Source organism: Stenella coeruleoalba, assembly GCF_951394435.1.
Source record: "Stenella coeruleoalba genome assembly, chromosome: 10".
NCBI classification, from domain to species: domain Eukaryota; kingdom Metazoa; phylum Chordata; class Mammalia; order Artiodactyla; family Delphinidae; genus Stenella; species Stenella coeruleoalba.
In genome coordinates, this window is record NC_137156.1 from 36,687,098 (window position 1) to 36,699,981 (window position 12,884).

At 56.7% G+C, this 12,884-nt stretch overlaps 1 protein-coding gene across 1 annotated transcript in view; it reads left to right on the forward strand.

Annotated features, from left to right (window-relative positions):
- Positions 1–12,072, forward strand: part of KCNK5 (potassium two pore domain channel subfamily K member 5) — a 36,224-nt gene extending 24,152 nt beyond the window's left edge. Inside the window, exons 2-5 of the mRNA XM_079935332.1 lie at positions 5,448–5,559; positions 6,760–6,926; positions 7,237–7,405; positions 9,588–12,072. Of these exons, the coding sequence (XP_079791458.1) occupies positions 5,448–5,559; positions 6,760–6,926; positions 7,237–7,405; positions 9,588–10,453 (1,314 nt within the window). The 3' untranslated portion in view covers positions 10,454–12,072. The remainder of the gene's footprint in view (positions 1–5,447; positions 5,560–6,759; positions 6,927–7,236; positions 7,406–9,587) is intronic.
- The last annotated feature ends 812 nt before the right edge of the window (positions 12,073–12,884 follow it).

Below are 12,884 nucleotides of genomic sequence, written 5' to 3' on the forward strand. Positions count from 1 at the left end.
TGAGAGTACCTACATTACAAGGTTATAAAGACTCAACAAGCCGAGTGATTTAAAGTGCTGTGATTGTGCCTGTCATAAAATAGGTGCTCAGATATCAGCTACTCTTCAAATAGGAGCTCTTGTCTATGAAAGGAGGAGGAATCCACCATGCCCTGCCCACCTCCCAAGGTGGCTGGGAGGGCCAGGTGAGAGGGGCATTAAAGGTTCTTCCTACTCCGCCAGGCACCGTGCACACATGACATTAGTCTCATTCCGCTTCCAGGCCGGAGGGACCAAGTGAGTGGAGGCGGAATGAATTAGGGATGGATGCAGCCCAGGATGGTGAGGGGCGTCCGCTTGTGTACCTTGACGCAGCGCGGATCCAGTGGAGGCTGGCATCCAGGGCATCCTGGAGGCCGATCCTACATGGCAGGAAGGGGCCCCCGTGACCCGAGCATGAGGTCTGCCGCGGGAGCTGGAGGCAGGCAGGGCGGCGGCCCTGTGGGTGCCCCTAGCTGCTGTCCGCAGGCAGGGCGGTGGCCCTGTGGGTGCCCCTAGCTGTTGTCTGCAGGCAGGCTGCCACCTGGACTTGTTTTCCCCACTGGCCTGATGAAGGCAAAGGCCCGACCTCAGCCCCGCTGCCCGTGTCTGCAGGTGGGCACCAGGTACGGGATGTGCCCTCCCTGCAACTCTGCAGAATGAATCTCCAGGATGGGGAGGCCTGGCACTGCCTCTGCACAGGAAACCCCGGACCCCTGGGGGATGAGGCGCCGTGGGGAACCCAGATTGCATGGACAGCGAGATTCTGGGAGGGTGGTGTCTGGGGCAGCATGTTGCCCGAGCCACAGGCAGGGGCGGGAATGTCTCCTCCCGGAGGGCTCAGGTCTGAGTGGATGGGCTGGTTTTAGGGCACTGTTCTTCCAGGTGGTGGGTGCGAAGGGGTGGAGGTATGCACTGGCCTCCTTCCTGTGGCCTGTGTGGGACAAGGGTCGGGTACCAGCGGCCAGGGCCCAGATGAGGCAGGCTGTACTCCTGGCTTCCTTGCTTTTAGCATCCCGACCTTAGGCTACTTTCTTAACTTCTCAGCCTTAAGTCCTCGTTTGCAAAATGGAGAAGATGATGGTGTCTTCCCAGCAGGATTCTTTCCTCCTTAAAGATGAGCTGGAGGCACCTAAAGTGCTTCACCTCTCAGTAAATCACAGCCGCTTTATTACGAGGGTGACAGGCGGGGAGGAGAGCTCTATTCCATCCTCAAACCAGAGCCGGGCCTGGGCTGTGTGCGGCATCCCCCTCTCCCATCACTCTCTAGGGATATGTGGAAAATGAAGATATTGTCTTGTGTGAATTTGGAAGCCAAGTTAAAGAATCCTGTGAGTGAACAGGGGCCGTCTCCTGAGAAAGCTGTTTCCCTAACCCCGGGGGACGGGATGCTGTGTCCAGTGGCTCCCCCTTACCCAGGGATGGCCTCAGTCCTGGGTCGAGCCCCTCTCTTCTGGGGGACCTCTCCACCGGCCAGTGGGACCCTGACCGTAACCAGTGAGCTGTTCCGACTGAAGCCACAGCAACATGGGGTGGGAGCAGGGAGCAGGCAGCCCAAGTTCACATCCGGACCTCTGCTCCCCAAGCCTAGCTTTCCTCCTCTGTCAAGTGATGCCTGGCAGAATCACAGGAAGAGCCCGTCAGGGAACATATAGAAAAGCCCCAACAAGAGGCGTCTGACGCACAGCGGCACTGAAATCCTGCCTGTCTCCCCAGCATTGGGATGGAGCCAGGCTGATTCCCAGGCCAGCTGCTTGGGACCCGTGGGCAGAGAGAAGGTAACAACGGGGGTGCTGGGGGCGTCCAGGGACAGGGAGAGCAGCGAAGGGAGAGAGGTGGGGAGCCGGGCTGACTTGCAAGAGACAGTCTAGAACCTGGCCCAGTTCTGCCAGTTAACCTCTCAGCCACAGTCGCCTGACCTGACCAGTGGACATAACTTCCGCCACTGGCCTGTTGTCAGGGTGAGTGGTGCTTCTGGCCCTGGGGGGCTTAGGGCCCTTCAGAATGTCCCCTTTGTCTGCCCCCCCCGGGTGACCATGGAGAGATAATGGAGGTCAGGGGACAGCACATGGGGCTGTGGCTCCCTGATAACCCAGGGCAGAGGCTGGGTCTGAGGGCTGTGCCTCAAAGCACACACCACTGGTGCGGTGAAGAGCAGGAAGCCAGCTTTTCTACTGCAAAGCTCCCAACCATAACGCCCTCTTCAGTTACCCTGTCTTGCCAGCTCTCACGTTTGTTGTCTCCTTAGCCCTTACTAAGCGACCCCCAAGTCGCAGATCGCCTTTGGCAATCCATCCAGTGTTATCTCAGTGGGGGCAGCGTGGACGTGGCGTGTGGGGCTGTCCTGTGGGTGGCAGGGCATCTCACCTCTCTGGTCCCTGCTCGCCTCATGTGAGGAGCACCCCCGGCATCCACTAGAGTAGATGTGTGGGAGGACAGGGATTTCGTCCCTTCACTGCTCTCCCCCTGGTGCCCAGACCAGTGCCCGGCACATACAAGGCACGTACTCAGGCAGCATTTCCAGATACTTCCAGAGGGTGCTACCGCCCCGGTTGAGAACCCCTGTTCTAGTCACACCTTCACCATCGCGGATGTGTGCTGGTCTCCCTGGGTCTAACCACTTTCCATGATTGGAAATGGATGACTGCCAAGGGCAATCCATTCTGAGGTAGCTCGTTATCCAAAACAGCCACCCCCGTTCCCTCTGGCACCTTGGCCCGCTGGTTAACATATCATGAAGTCCGACACCCAAGAATGGAACAGAGTGCCCCCACCATGTGGCCTCACCTGCAGAGGACAATGGGCTCGTTGCCTCCCAGCCCTGAAGAGATAAGGTATTGACACTGCCTGAGATTGTATTTGCTTTTCTTTTGGCAGCCATACCAGTGTTTGTTGGTTTGTGGTCAGCTGAAACCCAAGGACTTTCCCTTTCAACCCTGTATGGGTCAGTGCCTTCTAACCCAAAGTGTAAGACATGAAAAATTTAAAAGACAGCCGTATCTTGTTAGTTTGGGCCCATTTTTCCAGTCCAGATGATTTTGAGTCCCAAACTGCCATTGCAGTGTGTTAGCTATCTTCCCATCCCAGCCTTGTCCCAGTTTTGCATCCTTTGCAGATTAAACTGGTCAGCCATCTTTGTCCTTACTGTGTTGTAGATTAAAAGACTGAAGAGGCCTGGCCTTTGGTTTAAGGAGACCTCAGGCCAGGCAGATAATGATCAGTACTTCTTGGAGTTGTTTATCTGCCTTTACGTGGACCCGGATTAACCCCGGTTCCTCCCTACATTTCTCTGTCTTGTCCACGTGAATATCTTTAAGCCCATCTGTTCAGTTGCCTTGTTGCTATCCAGACTGACTGCATTCCACTGAACTTCAAGGCTTTGCAGCCTCTTTGGGGTGGGAGATGCACTTAGCTGAGCGTGACTTGCTCTGGTGAACCTGTGCTAGTGGCTTCCAGTGCCCACCACTTCCTCTTTGAATATGCCAAACGTTCTGCTGTCTCCAAAGAAGAGTCAGCAAGAGTTCAGGTTTGAGTTTCTAGAATCCACCCTTTTCGTTCGTATGAGAAGGCGGGGGTAGGGTGGCGGGGGGCAACTTGCCTTCTGACATCTTTCCTGTTCCTCCGGGATTCCATGGGGATGACCAGGGGTGGTGCCCCAGGCCCATGATTTCCTGGTCAGTTGTCATCCGTCTTGGGCTGTGCTTCCTGACAATGCTGCACTCACCCCCCCCATGCACCCCCCCCCCGAAGATGGATATCTGAGATAACAAAGGCTGCGGCCAAAGGGAGCCGAGTAGTTCTGCTTTCCCTGCCATCTGTTTAACATTAACATCCAGGGCCCTGGGACTTTTCATTCTCCTGTTTCGAACGTGGATTTCATGGTTTGGAAAACCTTTTGGGTGGACCTCCAACAGGATAGACCTGTTGGCCTCTTCGTATCTGAACGTCCTGGTGCTTTTGCGTGGAAGTGGCCTGGCCGGCTTGGTGGCCGCTCTCTGAGGGCAGGTGAAGGCAGCCGTCCCCACTTCCCACTTTGCAGAGAGATGCTCAGGAAATAGCAGGGGGAGGCAGGGCGGTGAGCCCTGTGGTTTGACGGCCTGTCAGATGAGCACGTCATCATGGAAAATTCCTTACAAAGTCTGCAGATCCGTTTACACAGGCCTGCCGCTGCAAACTGCACATTCCTTCAGGACAACCCACCCTTCCCTCTTTTCTCACCAAACTTCAGTCGTGCTGCAGGGAGAACTCCGGTTTTTCCATCTCCCTCCTGCTTCCATCCTTCACTCCTCTGTCTTTTCTCGGTCCTAGGCTTGATTTTTAGAGGCAATTTGGCGAGTTTCTGGTTTCTTAGCTGGTCCATCCTGGGGCTCTCCTAGGGGGCAGGGGCAGGACCCCAAATTGAGAGTGGATCCTGGCCCCTCCTCGGGAGCCGCCTTCTGAGGTCCGGGTCCTGCCAGTGGTGGGTGTGGGTGAAGGGAGGTAGCGCAGGAGGATGGGGTACAGGCAGGGCCTGGGCGGTGAGCAGGTTTGGCAGCTGCCTGTGTTCCTGGAACAGCTAAGGAAGGCCTCTCTGGGGGCCTCCCAGTGCACTTCCCCAGGTGACCTCTCACCTGCTGCCACCCATAGTTGCCGGGAGCTCTGTGGGGACTCATAGCATGAATTTGTCACCCTGAAAAGTACATACCACCTTCTGATGACGTGTCCTGGCCCAAACCTTGAAGTTGCTCAGGGCAGAGAGAAAGGGATCCAGAGAAGGGAGGGAAGGGGGAGCTTGTAGGGGGGAGAGGACAGAGTCCCAGGCATGGGAGAAAGGAGGCCAGCTGATATGTCCGCCCTCGGAGGACAGACCCAAGAGCTTACCGAGCTGACCTTAGCAGGTGTCCTGACAGTGGGGGTGAAACGCATGTCGGGTGTGGGGGGCGGTCCCTCCCAGGCCAACCCTGCAGTAGAATGCTTTTCCGGAGGTCCTCTTGTTTGTCTGCATCACATCTGCCTTCTTTCAGAGGCAGAAGAGTCTGCTGCAGTTCTCAAACTGTGGTCCCGGGACCACAACATCAGCATCACCTGGAACCTTGTTAGAAATGCACATTCTCTGACTCCCTCCCAGCCCTACTGAATCAACCTCTGGAGGTGGGGCCCAGCAGGCTGTACTTAAGAAGTCCTCCAGGTGATTCTAGTAAGTTTGAGAAGCACTGGCTCAGTGAGAGAAGGCACTTTGGAGCCGGATTGCCAGGGTTCATATTCTTACCAGCTGTGTGACCTTGGGCAAATCACTTAACCTCTCTGATCCTCTATAAAATGTTTCACCACCCCTAAATTGGAGACAGTAACTGTCACTTTGTTATTGTGATGATTAAATAAGAATGCTTATAAGGAAGTTTATAAAGTGCTGACCTCTTCTCTGACCTTCATTGTGTCTCTCTTTTTAGATAGTATCTGATGCTGCAGGACAGGGTGTGGCCATCACAGGGAACCAGACCTTCAACAACTGGAACTGGCCCAACGCAATGATTTTTGCAGCCACGGTCATTACCACCATCGGTAAGTCTTCTGGGACCTTCAGGATACCTACTTCCCCGTCCGAGCTCTCCAGGATCTTGTAAGAGTCCAGCTCTGGTCACATGGCCTTGTCAAGGTTAAGATCAGGCCAGCTGCACTTTGTCCTTCTGACACGTCCCTGGAGATTTAGTAAGTCCTTGGTGACTGGCCATGCTTAGGAGACTGTTTTCTAGAAGTCCTGACCTGGGCTTTGGAGTAGAAACAACACAGCTTGACAGCCAGAGTTCGAGCAGGTTGCTCACTGCACAAATGCACCCCGTGCTTATTCACCAGTCTGGGTGTCTGTTCTGGTCATCTATGACTGCATCACCAACCACCTCAGAAGTTAGTGGCTCAAAACACAATTTATTATTATTGTCGGCCATTCTGTGAGTTGATGGGGTTTGGCTGGTTGGTTCTTGCTTGAGGTCTCTGATGCCGTGGTAGTTGGAGTGGCTGGGGCCGTGGTCATCCACAAAAGCCCAGTTGGCTGGAAGTCCAAGATGGCTTCTTCTATCGCATGTTTGGTAGTTGATGCCGGCTGTTGCTGGGGAGCTTAGCTGGGGATGATTGGGCATCTCACAGTATGGCAGCTGGGTTTCAAGAGGGAGACTCCCCAAAGTGAGCATTTCAGGAGATCAAGGGGAGAAGCAACAAGGCTTCTGATAAGGACTTAACTGACTCAGGGTCCCTTCTGCCACATGCCATGAACAGGTCACTAAAGCCCAGATTCAGAGGGAGGGGAATTAGAGGCCAGCTGGATGTGAGCATAAGAAGGGACGGAATTAAGAATCGCCGTCTTTGGAGACCGTCTACCACAGTGCTTCTGGGGTGTCTACGCAGAGAAACTACTAACTTGTGCCTTGTAGCTTGTGCAAGGGTGCCACACGGACTCGTGGAGGACTTGCTAATGGTGGAGGCTTAGTCCGCCTTCAGAGAGCTCCCAGTCTGACGGAGGAGACATAGCCCATACCGTCATAATTGCTATAAATGATCCTGATCCTAGCATGGTCAAGGGAAATTTCATCTCTGAAGCACTGATATTAATCAGTGTCAAGTGACCTTAGGGAATGGGCTTTCCCCGGGCTGGCTGTGTGGCGGGGGCGGCGGAGGCAGGTGCCACTGGGTCCATCACCCCCGCCGTGTCTGGGTCCATCACCCCCGCCGTGGCTCTGTCGGCCTCACCCTCTTCTTTTTCCTCAGGCTATGGCAACGTGGCCCCCAAGACCCCCGCCGGGCGCCTCTTCTGTGTCTTCTATGGTCTCTTTGGGGTGCCGCTCTGTCTGACATGGATCAGTGCCCTGGGCAAGTTCTTCGGGGGACGTGCCAAGAGGCTGGGCCAGTTCCTCACCAAGAGAGGCGTGAGCCTGGTATGTCCCCACCCCTAGGTCCTGGACAGAGATGGGGGGACCCTGGCAGGTGATGGGGGGGGTGGGAAGGATCTCAGAATTGGACAGAAGTGTCAGGACAGGTGGCAAGGGAGCAGTTTCAGAGCCCGCTGCCCTCCTGGGGGAGGCTGGGAGCATCACCACCAGCCCCCGCCCCTGGGCAGTGAGCCTCCCAGGCCTGGTGCCCAACTGGCCTCACCTCTGGCTGCCTCCTCGGCCCTCTGGGTGCTCTGCTGGGCTCCCCCCGGTCTCCACCGCCGTCTGACTTGGTCTCCCTACCCGTCCCCCTCAGCGCAAGGCGCAGATCACGTGCACGGCCATCTTCATCCTGTGGGGCGTGCTGGTCCACCTGGTGATCCCACCCTTCGTGTTCATGGTGACAGAGGAGTGGGACTACATCGAGGGCCTCTACTACTCCTTCATCACCATCTCCACCATCGGTTTCGGCGACTTCGTGGCCGGTGAGTCCTGCCCCTTGCCTCTGCCTCCCCACCCTGTCTTTCTCTGCTTCTCCTCCAATTTCAATTCAGTTGACCTTTACTGGGGGCCCTGGTAGGCGTCCAGTGTCCTGGGCCTCCACCCAGTGGGATCCTGCCAGTTGCAAGAGGAAACCAAGGCACAGAGTAATTGCAGACGTTTTCTATTTCTCTTTCTTGGAACGTGGCTTTTCCCTCCTTCTTCTCTGTTCGTGTTTGGCGTCTGGTCTCTTCCTCTCTTCTCCCCCGTCTCCTGAGCTTAGGTGCTTAGGTGCACTGGGGGCTGGAGGTAGAGCCTTCTGCCTGCAGGGTCCACGTCACAGCTGCCTCCTCCCATCATTCCCAGGCGCTGAGGGGGCTGTGCTGGATGCTTGGGTCAGAGACCAGAAACTTTGCTCTTGCCACTGGCAGCTTAAAGACCAGAGAGGCCTTCCCCCAAGCTGCCCTGCTCCCTCGGGCCTGGACCCTCCCTCCCTCCCACTCCTCCCCTATTTAATCCACACGGGCGATAAGATTCTTTGGCCCCTTTGTCTGTCGGCTCCAGCCGCTCATGTCCTTGTGCCTGTGGCCTGCACAGCATCTTGGTTCTTAATCTTGCTGACACCCCGTTTGGCTGCACTGGCCCAGTGGCTGCTCCCTCAGTGCCTGCTGCCCTGCCCAGCTGACCTTCACCTCTGCTCCAGGACCTCCGATCTCTCCCCTCCCCCTTCCTAGCGCCAGGGACAGGTCACTACCCTCCTGCCCCATTGTAAGGGGAGACTCGGAATGCTGGGAGGGGGCGGCTGAGTGGATGGGAGAAGCAGGAAAGAGAGGCCTGAACACTCCACTGACCCTTGCAGATCTGAGCCTGCTGTCTTGAGAGATAAATTTAGATGGAGGAACGACCCTGCCATTGTCTAGCTGTTGGGGCCCAGAGCAGGCTAAGGAGGACCCTTCGTATCAGGGAAGCACAGAAGGGTGTTTAATCATACTTTCTCAGCTCCAGCAAGACACCAAACCACTGCCTCAGTTTCCCCATCTGTAAAATTGGTTAAAAAAAAAAAGTAACGGTGCATAGCTCACAGGGTTTTGGACAATCAAATGAGTTGCTATTCATGAGTGCAGTGGGTAGGGCCCGGCTATATTACTGTGCCCCGGTTGTCATCATAACCTGCGTATGACCAGAGTCCTGAGCAAGATGGACAGCACCTCCTGGCTGCAAGGGAGACAGCCCTGCCTTCAGACTCCCTCCAGTCTGATGAGGGGGTTATAGCCCTTGCTCTAAGGGAGCCCCACTCTGGAAGTGGCCCCCTTCCTCCAGTTCCTTTTCCAAGTTTCTCCCCAGTCTCAGGGCAGGAAGGGGGACACAGGATACGTAATAATATGGATCAACATGCCTGGAGGTGTAAAGTGAAATCTCTGTGATCCTGGAGGGTAGGGGAGTGACCAGAGCTGTGCAGGGTGACCTGGGAGGGCTCCCTGGAGCAGGTGTCTGGAGCCTGGCCATGGAAGTGGGGGTGTGGAGAGGGCAGAGCCCTCCAGGCCATAGGAGGAACCAGTAGGACGAGGGTAGATACAGGAAGTCAGGAGGCAGGCCAGACGTCACCAGAAGGAGAATCAAGGCCGTCCGGGATATTTCCTGCTAGGACCCGTGCTCTTGGACATCCCAGGCCCAACTGTCAGCCTCACTTATATTAAATTAGTGAGTCCATCCCCAGCAGGAGGATGCCAGCTGCCCTGTCACTTAATTTCTATCCAGGTTTTAACTGAACTGTAACACGTACACCCAAAAAGTACACAAAGCAGCCAAGTGTCAGTGTTGGTGAATCTGAAAGGCTGACGTTCATGGCTTAGCTCCTGACCCGAGTGCTGGCTCCATCCCCAGCCTCCCCAGAGCCCCTCCCCCTTGAAGCTCCCCCACCCCAGGGAGACGCTCTCCTGACCTTCGGTAGTTGAGGAAGCTCAGGCAGGGCTCTGGGACAGGCACACGAGTGACCAAGCCGGGGTTCTCGGGACGATGGGGTGTCCGGCTTCTAGCACAGGCCTCCTTTCTTTCCTGGTGCGTCCGCGTCGGTGTTCTGTGTTCTTGCGGTGTCCACTTTCAGGTGACACGGCTTTTGGCCTTTGTGTGTTTCCGGGTCCCCGCTGGCCCTTTCCTGACCCTCTGGCCTTCCTGACCCGTCCTCAGGTGTGAACCCCAGCGCCAACTACCACGCCCTGTACCGCTACTTCGTGGAGCTCTGGATCTACCTGGGGCTGGCCTGGCTCTCCCTCTTTGTCAACTGGAAGGTGAGCATGTTTGTGGAGGTGCACAAGGCCATTAAGAAGCGGCGGCGGCGCCGGAAGGAGTCCTTCGAGAGCTCCCCACACTCCAGGAAGGCCCTGCAGGTGGCAGGGGGTGCGGCGTCCAAGGACGTCAACATCTTCAGTTTTCTGTCGAAAAAGGAGGAGACTTACAATGATCTCATCAAGCAGATCGGGAAGAAGGCAATGAAGACGGGCGGGGGTGGGGAGCGGGTCCCAGGGCCGGGCCTGGGGCCCCAGGGGGGTGGGCTGACAGCCTTGCCCACCTCCCTGACCCCCTTGGTGGTCTACTCCAAGAACCGTGTGCCCAGCCTGGAAGAGGTGTCCCAGACGCTGAGGAGCAAAGGCCACGTGTCTCGGCCACCAGGCGAGGAGGCCGGGGCGGGGCCCCCTGAGGAGGGCTCCCCGACCTCTGAGGTGCTCATTAACCAGCTGGACCGCATTAGCGAGGAGGGCGAGCCGTGGGACGCCCAGGACTACCACCCGCTCATCTTCCAGAACGTCAGCATCACCTTTGTGAACGAGGAGGCCGGCCTCTCGGACGAGGACACCTCCAAGTCCTCACTGGAGGACAACCTGGCTGGGGAGGAGAGGCCCCAGGAGGGGGCCACGGCCGAGGTGCCCCTGAACCTGGGCGAGTTCCCCTCGTCGGATGAGTCCACCTTCACCAGCACTGAGTCAGAGCTCTCCGTGCCTTACGAACAGCTTATGAACGAGTACAACAAGGCAAACTGCCCCAAAGGCACGTGAGGTGGGGCCGGCTCCCCACCCCACCTTCCATGGCTTCTCTTCTCCTCAACCTGGGGTGTCCTGCTATGGCTGGGACCCTGGCCCCTGGTGGGGTGTGGCCCTGGAACTGGGAGTAGGGGGCCAGGGGCCTTCCTCACCTTCATCCCCTGCAGCTAGATGCTACCGGTCAGACACGGTGCACCCAGGACAGGGCCTCTGTTCCTCAGTGGAACGGGCGCCCTGGCAGCGGGAGGCGTCTGTCCTGAGCATGGTTGGGGGATCTGGGGGTTCACGGACACGTGGGCTGGCAGGACTGATCCCGGGGAGGCCTGCACCTGCGTGGGTCTTTGCCCAGTCATTCGGTTAAGACTGTCTCACGGTTCTCTTAGGTTGGGGGCCTTGGCCGTTTGAGTTCACCAGTATTAACAGGTTGCTGTGCGCCCAGCACTGAGCCAGGCATTTCAGAGAGAGGGTGAGGGTGGTGTAAGACCCTGGTGGGGTTGGGGGCTGGGCACTTCAGCACCTCAGCAGTAGTGGGGCCCCGCCTGGGGCACGTGTTTAACCGTCCCCCAGTCCCACCTCATCCGCCTGGCTGTCGCCCATACTGCAGACCTCAGTAGGGAGGAGGCCATCTGGGGAAGGGGAGCTAACAGGCAGGTGCTGAAACACTCCCGTTACGGGGGACTCAGAGTAAGTCCCAAGTGTGGCCCAGCATCTCAGCCCTTGTGTGGACTTACTGGGATGGAGCGCAGCCCAGAGTCCGGTTCCCTGTCCCAGACACCCTTTGGCCAAGCAATGGCAGGCGTGGGCTTCTGCCTCCCAGGAAGTGGTGGCAGAAAGAGAGGCTGGGGCTCCTGGAGCTGGCAGCGGGGGAGCTGCAGGAGTGGGCTCAGCTCCGGCTGAACCTGCCTCCACCCTTCCGTCCCGTGACCTCACCGCTCCCCAGATCACCCTTGGCTCACAAGTGGGGAATGTCCAAATATGTGAATCAGCCTCCTCCCTCCAGCTGCTGTTTGGTGTGTGTGTGTCTCTGTCCGTCTGTCTGTGTAAGAAAGAAAGGATTTGCCATGGGAGGAGCAAAAGATAATGTGAAACTGCAGACGGACTGTTTCTGGTGAGGGGCTGGCAGAGTTCTTGGGTTCTTCGTGAGGTGCACCCTCGGGCCAGCCCACTCTGCCCTGCATGTTGTGTTTTGTTAGTTTTTAAATGAATTGCTGTTTTTTTTTTTTTATCTCGTTGGCTTCAGAGCCAGAGGGGAGAAAAGGTGCAAGAGTGGGGTCCCAAGGATCGGGATGTCCAATGTTCACCCTCCTATCCCCCAACCCGGTTGGGCCTTTCTCGGTGACCTCAGCTAAGGTCATGGTGTCAGAGTTGGGGAGGGGCATTGGTCGCAGGCGACTGGATGCTGGGCAGGAGGTGCCACCCAGACACCCTCTCTGCCTCTCAACCCCCTCCCCAATGCTGCAGGACCAAAGAGGGCCAGAACCCCACCCATCCCCACTTAGCCTGTAACCCAGGGGTATGATGGCCCAGCATCAGGGTGGGAAGGAGCGGCCTTCTGTTTTTCTGTGAAATGTTTTAACGAGCTCGTCTTAGTTTTCCTGACCCCACTTGGCTGGGGTGTTGCTGGCTGTCCTGGAATCACACACACTGTATGTACATACTGGCAATGATGTCAAATGTAATTTATTTTAACATTTTTACAATAAAACATGAGATGGACAAGCCAGTCTGATGTGTGCTATTGCGGGGTGGGGGGAGAGGGGCTGGGGGCGAGATGGGGGGGCAGTCTGGGAGGACTGAGGACAGCCTGAGAGTCAAGGGGAGAACTGGGGTGGTCTGGAAGGGACAAGAAAATGAAAGAGGTGGGGAGGTGGAGAAGGGGCAGGCTACGTAAGATGTGGTCAGGGCGGGCTTCTTGGAGGAGGTGACAGTTAACAGGTTGGAATGAGGACGGGGAGAGGAGTGGGGGGACCGTGGCTAGCAGCTCATGTCGCCAGTCTGCCAGACCCCATTCTACACACTTTATGCTCAATAGTATGTGAATGGACTCATTTGATCTTGCAATAGCCCTGTGAGGTGGGTATTACATCCCCATTTTATAGGCGAGGAAACGGTCACAGAAAGGTGACTTAGGCAAGATCTCCATAGATGGTGAGCCTGGGTTCAAACCCATGCAGCCCCCATGACCAGCTAACAATCACCTGCTCTGTTGTGGCACGTCTGGCGTCCCCTGAAAGGGCCTCTGTGTTCAGGAAGGTGGGCCAGGGAAGGACCCCGGAGATCAGGCCTTCTGCGCTCAAGGGGTGGGCACTGTGGGCTGGAAAGGACGTGAAAGAAGAGTGGACAGGCTCAGCTGGGCCCATATGCATCCATTTAACAGGAAGATTTGTCAGACTTTGTGGTCTCAACGGTTTAGAAATTGGCCTCTTCCACAGCAGTGTCAGGGTCC